Source organism: Ammospiza caudacuta, unplaced genomic scaffold (assembly GCF_027887145.1).
Source record: "Ammospiza caudacuta isolate bAmmCau1 unplaced genomic scaffold, bAmmCau1.pri scaffold_228, whole genome shotgun sequence".
Lineage (NCBI taxonomy): Eukaryota > Metazoa > Chordata > Aves > Passeriformes > Passerellidae > Ammospiza > Ammospiza caudacuta.
In genome coordinates, this window is record NW_026682999.1 from 127,037 (window position 1) to 135,422 (window position 8,386).

At 49.5% G+C, this 8,386-nt stretch overlaps 1 protein-coding gene across 1 annotated transcript; it reads left to right on the forward strand.

Annotated features, from left to right (window-relative positions):
- Positions 1-3,665: 3,665 nt before the first annotated feature.
- On the forward strand, positions 3,666-7,419 carry LOC131571796 (serine/threonine-protein kinase PAK 1-like; the record flags this gene model as incomplete). The annotated part of the gene is made up of 5 exons (XM_058824565.1): positions 3,666-3,772; positions 4,438-4,555; positions 5,257-5,356; positions 5,758-5,954; positions 7,288-7,419. Coding segments are annotated over 5 exons (654 nt in total), but the record flags the coding sequence as incomplete, so codon positions are not given.
- Between the last annotated feature and the right edge of the window lie 967 nt (positions 7,420-8,386).

Consider the following 8,386-nt stretch of genomic DNA (forward strand, 5'->3'; position numbering starts at 1 on the left):
AAGCTGTTGTATCCCCTGTCAGTCTGTTCTTTGCCTTTCCTCACAGTCGATGACTCCTGGCTGACAGGGACAAGCTGTAGTGTCTGACTGCTTTGTTCTGTTTGACTTGAGGTGCAAGTGTTGACATCTCACCGGGCAGCCTGCGAAGACTTGCAGGGAATGTGTGGCAATGAAGAACCCCAAGTTAGGAGTGAGGCACAGGAACAGTGCCCACCAGAAATGCTCCAGGTCCAGCACATCATGGGCTCTGAACCTGCTGCTGCAGCAGCATCACCTCGAGGAAGCCCTTCTGTGAAACCTGGGAACTCAGGCTGGGGCACATCCTGGGAACAGGAGATTGAGGAGGAGTACCTGGAGCTGCTGGGTACGTCTGGGGTGTTTCTTATCTGAGGGACAGTGTGTTGTGTGCAGGTGTCAGCAGGGCTGTACCAAATGCTCCTCCTGAGCTCGGTGTCACAGGGCCATTTAGGACTCCCCAGAGGCAGTGCTGTGCTCCGAGGCAGCGAGAGAGCTCTGGGTGTTCCTGCTGCCTCTGAGGGCACCTGGGACTGGCTTGGGTTTGCCTGAGCTTCCCTCTCTGCTAAAGGCTGAAGCAGGGATTGTTCTTGGATCAGCAGAAGGCTGTGACCTAGCAAATGATCTAGGCAAGTCCTGTGTGCTAGTGGCCAAACTGAACAGAATTTTTAGCTTCCTAAATTCTCCTTAGACTCCTGACTTCCAATCAGTCATCACAGCAAAAAAACTTCACAGAAATGGACTGACTTTGGAGTTTTGTCTTTTTGGTTGGGCATTTTTTTGGGGGGTGGGGGGGTGGGGTGGGATTGCTTTTCTGTTGTTCATTTTTGGTGGGGCTTTTTTGTTGTGTTTTTCTCCATCCCGAAGGAGGCCTTCTACCCCACGTTTTAATGATGTCATTTTATGACTGTTACTGTTACCACTACTACACCTGCAGTTTATTTTCATGAGAATGCTATCTTTTTGTCAATAAGAACTACTTTGAAAGAACATCAGGTTACAGGACAAATAGAGAGCACAAGGTATTTTCCATGTGCCGCCATAGAAAAAACAGAGACTTTGATAACAAACTTTATTTAATCTTCTAGTTTTATGCTTATCAAGATGTGTCCAGGAGACACATCCAAGTGGCGTGACCAGATAAACTGTACTGCAGGCATTTCTCAGGAGAGAGCCTCCAGCCCAGCCATGGTATATCCCTCAGATGCATGGCACTTTTCCATACCTGATTCCCACTCTTTCCCATGACTGTTAGAATCCTACCCATTGGCCCAGGCCCTGCTCAGATCAGTCTCTAGGAAAACACATCAAGCCCTTTGTGATTCTGCAGCACAACCCAATGAATCTGCTTCTTGCCCGTAACAGCTGCCAGTGCTGTGCTCTCAGATAAGAGACCTGGTGGGGCTGAGACCAGAGCCCAGTGGATTCTGTGTCTGCCATCACCTGTTGGGACAAAAAGGGCACTGATGTGTGCCTCGGTGTGGCTGATCTCAAAGCCCATCCTGTTGTGTCCTGAATGGGGGCAACAGCTTGTCTGGGGCTCAGGCTCACTCTGGCTTCTTCCCATCAGTGCCTGTCAGTGCTCATGCTGGGGCTTTGCCAGCCTTGTTGTGGTCGCTGCCCTGTCCCTGAGGGCTGGAGGGACTGCAGAGGCTGGAGCCTTCCTTAGCTGGGAGAGGGGCATCTTTGAGCTCAGCCTGCTCACAAACAGGTCAGGGTCCTGATGCTGAAAGCCCCGTCAGGATCAGTTACAGCTGGAGCTGCTCTGGTTTACAAATGGGAAGGCATTCCTTTGGCAAACTGCTGAAAGGTGGGGTAGATGTCCTCCTCTCCTGGGATTGTATGTCCCTGTGCTTTGTTTCCTGTCAAGAGAACTCTTCAAAAGACTGTACAAATCAGTCTCTGTGCTGGCCACCTGTGCTGCAGGGCTGTCTGCCTGGTTGTGCTTGTTGTTACCCAGCCGACCACAAAGGGCTCAGAGCTCCAGGCGCTGGGGCTGCCTTTTGTATCTCCTGGAAGCTGGGATCTCTGCTTTAAAGTCAGCATCTTGCATTTTGTTTCCCTCAGGGAGAATGGTGAACACCACTGAAAATCCCCTGATGAAATACACACATCTGAATTATATTGGCAGCGGGTGAGTCCAACAGCAGTTACTCCTGCACAACCGTGGGCCAGGTGTGTTTGGGGTGGAATGTCTATCCAGCGTGAAGTCAGGACAGCTGCAAAGATGATCACACACTGGGGATAGATCGTCCCATCTCTCAATGCTGCTCAGAATTTGTGAGTGCGCTCAGAAGGCATTGTCAGAGATGCCTTGCTACTGAGGTCTTGCCTGCATCAAGCAACAGGACCTGGAAGGTCTCCTTGTCTCTCAAGTGTGGGACAGCTCTGTGTTAATTTCTTTAGCATTTTTTGTGTGTCTCAAAATCATACTGGCACACTAATGAAAAGAGAAGTAACTTGCTTGCCTGAAAAAGCAACTTATGCCCTATCAAAGCTGTGAGATAACAGTTCCCACAGTTCCCAGGAACAATTCTTTCCCCTGGTTTGAAGAGGGAAACACTCTGTGGTCAGGATAGGAACCACACTGTTTAGACAGTGAAACCCAAGAGGAAAGACTAAACTCCCTTTAGAAATTGGACCCCAGTGCTTCAGGAACAGGCCCAGTGCCCATGCACTTGAGAGGAAAATGCATCATCTCCCTTCTGGCAGAGCCCTCCTGCATCCTGCAGGTTTTGACACTTGCAGCAGAGATCTCCTGTGTGGGCTGGCTTTCACTGCAAGATCTAAACAGCTTCTCCTTTCTCTGCTTCTGTTTTTTTTCTAGGACTTTTGGGCATGTTTACAGAGCACTCGACAGTGCTACAGGAGGAGAGGTAAATGTCAACAGCCCCTGCAGGCTCTGCTGCACTCGAGGGCTTTCCCCTCTGGTGTGAGCTGTGGCTGGAGCTTTGGGCAGAGCTGTGCTGAAAAGGCACAAGAAGCACAGACTGGTGCCAGCCCACAGAACACATTTGGGACTCTGTCCTCCTCAGCTGCCGGAAGGAAGGCACGGAGGGCAGCGGTTCCTTTCAGAGAAGGACGCGCTCACTCGCTCTCCATTGCTAAAACAAAGGTGGTGCCTGCGAGCACCTCACTGCTCTTTGGGGCTACAGCTTCAGAGTCCTGAATTCTCATTTCTGGCTGCCAGCAAATCCATCTGAAAGTTCCTGGCGGTTCCTTAGCCACCTGCAGTGCTGCACTAGGGAACTGCACGTAGGGAGAGATCTGCAAGGCGTCCTTGAAAGCCCTAAGCCCTGCCCATATCACAAGATGTATCCACAGAGTATTAAGGCATGGATTCCTTCTTCTGAGTCCCAAACAAAGCAGCAGAGAGTGCGGTCAGAGGTTTGTGGGTGATAACTGAGACACCGTTGTTACCAAGTGGTCAAGGCAAAATGTCAGTGGCCCCACGTGTCCTGTAACTGGCTCCCAAGGGAGCAGAGAAATGGGCTGTTGGAATGTCAGTTCCTGATTACTGCAGTGCCTAATCACAAGGCAGTTTGGCACAGCTCAGCTGTGTCATTGCAAAATCACTCGCTCCACGTGCCTTGTGGTCTCGTGCCACCAACCCCTCAAGTTCCTGATTTTCAATGTCATTTTAGGTGGCAATAAAAAAAATAAATCTTCAAGGAGTGAGGAGGAAGGAGCTAACCTTTAATGAAATAACGATCATGAAGACGTATAGGAGTCCCAATGTTGTGAATTATTTAGACAGGTGAGAGGTCATGGTCTTATCCCATGGATGTGTGTTTACATAAAGCAAACATGAGAGGTTAAAAACCCACTTTGGTCAGTGGCAGCAAGTAAAGCTGTTAATTTTTCTTTATTCATATTTCTCTACTCATCTCCAATGGATGAGAAGAGAGTGCATCTTGTCTGCATGAGTCTTCCCTGGCACACCTAGTTTGATAATTACTCCAAAATTATTCAAAACCTGGATCAGCTGTATCTTCCTAACTCAATAGCCTCAAAGTTCACTGCCTCCACATTTATTTGGGATTGATTTTTTAAAGTTTCTTAAGTGCAGATGAACCATCCTAAAGTGGATTTCCCTTGGATTGTTGCCCCTCTTTGCCATTGCTATGCATGCCAGGAAGACTAGGTGCTTATTTCCAGAAACACCATGCCTGGCATGTTTTATATCTGGGCTGTATCTAAACTGCACTTTTCATTTGCTGCCCATCTAGGACATCTCCTTTTTCACAGATGTGTCTTTCTCTATGAGACTGCACAGATTGCAAATAATGCACAGCCAAGAGGGAATGTCTATTCCTTTGATTCTGTCCTTGTCACAAAGGCATCTGGAAATAAGAAACCTGGAAGCAAAAAATCAACGTAGCCATGCATGTTCATCTCTACCCCCTTGTTTCCTTCTTTCAGCTACCTTCTGGGCGAGGAACTCTTGCTGGTTATAGAGTACATGGATGGAGGTGTCCTGAGCGACATCGTCAGCCAGACCTGCCTGTCTGAAGATGAGATGGCAGCCATCAGTCGGGAGGTCAGCAATGCCATCTGTGTTTCCAAGGGCTTGGGCAGGATTGTCTGGGAAACAGGGGCTCAGAACAGGAGAGGTTTCCTGTGCCGAGCTTTGTTTCTGTGTTGCTGCTATGCTATGGGCAAGTAAAAGCATCTCAAGTGAAAGGCCTGCCAGTGCCCCTGCACTCCCTGTACTCAGTGCCAGTACTCTTATCTCCTGCTGTTGTATTCTCGCTCTGTCTCTTGTATTTGTAGTTGCTGTTCTCCTCCTTGCCTCTCTAAATGTTTGCCTGGAGTCTGTCTTCACTGCATTCCTTGCCTGTAAAAGCAAAGGTGCTGGTGGCAGGATTTGAAACAAAGAGCAAAGAAAGAAGAGAGAGACTCGTTTCTCTCAGTGCTCAGCTAAAAAGGATAGGAGTGCAGCCAGAATGCTCTTTGCTTCTGAGCACATGCGCTGCAGCAGGAGTCATCCTGGCTGGTTGGCAGGGGACAGCCTACAACAGCAGGTGCTGTTGCTCTTTCAAAAGCTGACGTGCCTTTCCTCAGAAAGGTCCTGCTCTGCAAGTGTTGGAGCAGCAAGCTCTTCCTCTCAGTGGCCATGACTGTTGTGCCATTACTCCCCATTCCCCTGGAGAGGGAATCTTTTAGATTCTTTGTTTCCTTTCTTGTGTGATGAAATCACACCACTCATTTTTGCCCTTCTGTTTCTGTTTTCTCGCTCAGTGCCTGCAAGGACTGGATTTTCTTCATGCAAACGATGTGATCCATCGAGACGTGAAGAGTGACAACATCCTTCTCAGAACGGACGGTTCTGTCAAACTGGGTCAGTATATTCTTGGTCAGGTGCAGCGTTCCAGGGATGTGGGTGAGGGGCTGCTTGGCGTGACTGCCAGCTCCCCAAAAATGGTGCTGGTGGCAGTGCAGGGACCCCTGCTGCGAGCTGAGGGCACAGTTGCAACGTGCACAGAGGTAGAAGGAGCCACAAGCAGTCAAGAGTGGCCTTGCTCTGTGTGGGTCCCTTCCAGAGGGAGGGAGTTATGAGTCTAAAGTTTCCAAAGAACAAAAGCCACTGCTAGAGACAGTGTAAAACATGGGGGGATTTTTAAAGTCGCCAATGCCAGGAGATTCAACAGAGCAATTTCAAGCTTCTACTGGGGAATTCTTTTGCTTGCTTTCCTAATTGCACAGAATTCAGATAAAACCAGTATTTTGTTTTCTCCTCAGCTGATTTTGGCCTCGCTACTCAGCTCAGCCCTGAGCAGAGCAGACGGTGCTCGGTAACCGGGACTCCTTGGTGGATGGCGCCTGAAGTGGTGACAGGTCAACCATATGGCCCCAAAGTGGACATATGGTCTTTTGGAATTGTGGGAATTGAAATGATAGAACAAGAACCTCCTTACATGGGCGAAAGTTCTGGCACGGTAAGGAGCAAATACTCACTGATCCCACTGTCTTTCTCACCTGTCCCATGTCCTGTGTGCCACTGGACAAAATCCCATTGCCATCTGCTGCAACTACTTCCACCAAGGTCCCCTCCTACAAATGTCCCTGCAACACATCAGCATCTGCTGTACTTTTGCTTGCATCAGTGGGGGAACTCAAGCCTTACCACCTGCAAACAAACTCCAAACAAACTCCATTCTCACTCAACACTTTCCTTTGGGTTAGTGGTTCCAGTTCTTTTGTCTGTGTAGATGGCCTTAATAACAGGGGAAAAGCATCTTAAAAGTGTTGTTATCTTTCCAGAAATGAAGGAAGGAAACCCAAACCCAACAAAGTTTCTAAAACCGTGGTCTTTAGAGAGGAACCTAACCCTGTGTGCAGTTTCTTCTCACTGGAAAACATGGGCATGAGGGTGTAATGCACAGAGTCTCTTCTGCTTCTTGTGCAGTGCTGCTGAAACACTCAGTGACCGTGTTTCTCTCCTAGCCCAAGCAACATTCTGCACGTCACCAAGCCAGAGCCTGGTGATGTGGAGAGCCTGCCAAAACCTCCTGTTTGTTTCCTGGCACTTTCTGGCATGGGCCTACCATTAATGCATTGACTTGAGCAGCCAAATGACTAGAGGGTGTCCATAGGGATGGAACCTCTCCTTCTTCTGACCTAGACAATTTTTCTTTGGCTGCAAAAATGGGAAGCTGAAATTTTCAGACTGCTGAGAGACGGAGCTGCAAGTGGCTCCTGTGTGCCCAAGCAGGCATTTTCATCCCAATACATTTGTGCAGGCATCTTAATGTGTCTGTGTTGAAGAGGAGATTGTAAATGTTTGTTTCCCTACCTGGGTATTAACTGATGGATTTCCTTTCTTTTCTTCCAATTCCCATTGTTTTCAAGAACAGCACAAAAAGCTTGATGAGTTTTGTTCTAGGGCACGTGCGCTTAAAGGACCAACAAGCACTGCAGAGATGCCTTTCATGTACTAACCCTTGAAATTAGTTAGTGTAGCAAAGTCCCTCTTCCAAAAACCATCTCAAGCTGGCATGAATCCTCAGAGAAGCAAATGTCCTTTTGCTGATGTAGTTCCCACTAACTAGGTCAGGCAATGAAATCAGCTGCCAAGGCAAGATCTGCAGGATGGTGGAAAAGCTGTGGCTGCATCGGGGTTTGGGTTTTTGGTTGGTAAAGGAAAGTCATCTCTGGGTCTGTGCCAGGGCAGAAACTGCCACTGAAGAACAGAGGTTAAACAAAGGGATCTGGGAGAGCCTTAGAGATGTGAAAGCAGGAGGTGGAGCCTGGTGTCTCCTTTCTCTCCAGGCTACATACCTGATAGCCACAGTAGGGACTCCACAGCTGCGGCAGCCCAAGCTCCTCTCGGCTTTGCTGCGTGACTTCCTGAGCTGCTGCCTGCAGACAGACGAGGAGCAGCGCTGGTCTGCCAAGGAGCTCCTGCAGGTAAAATGTGAAGGGGCTGCAGGTGAAACAGGCTCTGAGGGATGGGCTCCTCCTCCACTCAAGCCCAAGGCAGCAGATGAGCCCCCTTCCTCCTCACCTCCACTCTTGCTGCTCTTCAAATGAAAATGGTGAGGAATCCTAGACTGGGCTGGGCTGGCAGGGCCCTGTAAATGTCCTCTGGTGCAAGTGTCCTGCAATGAGCAGGGACATCTTTAAAGAGATCAGGTTGCTCAGAGCCCGTTGCCACCGGAGCCGGAATGGTTGCAGGGATGGGGCACCTACAAGCTCTTGGGGCAAGCTGTGCCAGTGTGGCACCATGCTCTGAGTACACAAGTTCTTCCTTAGACCTACTCTCATTAGATGCCCTTAGTGTTTAAAAAGATTTGTCCATATCCTATTGTAACTGGCCCTGTTAAAAAAGATGTCCCCCACTTTCTTCAAAGCCACTGTGAAGTTTTGGAAAGTGGCAATAAAGTCTCCCTGGGGCCTGTTCTTCACAAAACTGAATAACTCCAGCTCCCTCTGCATTTCCTGTGAGGAGAGGTGCTCTGTCCTCTGACTGTGTCTGTTGCCCTCTTTTGTGATTTTGTGGAGTGTTCTGCTTTATCTAAGGGCAAAATAATTGAAGTAGAGCAATGCAGCGTACAGAGACATGAAATGGTAGTGGAGGAACCCAAGGAAGCCAGTCCCAGCCTAGGGGTCAGAGATTTGGCTGTGGGCAGGAGGGGCTGTGGGGGGCTCCCTGTGAGCCTCTGAGGGGCCCTGGTTGGTGCCCCCCAGCCCACCCTCAGAGGTTTCTGCCATGCAAACAGGGACAGCTGGGAGGGTCTTGTCCCAGCCCCATCTGCTGCCTGGCGCGCTCAAGCAGACGGGAACTGTGCCAGGGTTACTGGCAGGTTGTGTGGCAGAGAGGGAACTGCAGGGCCCAGTGCCACTGGGCTGGCCCTGCTGGGAAGGAAGG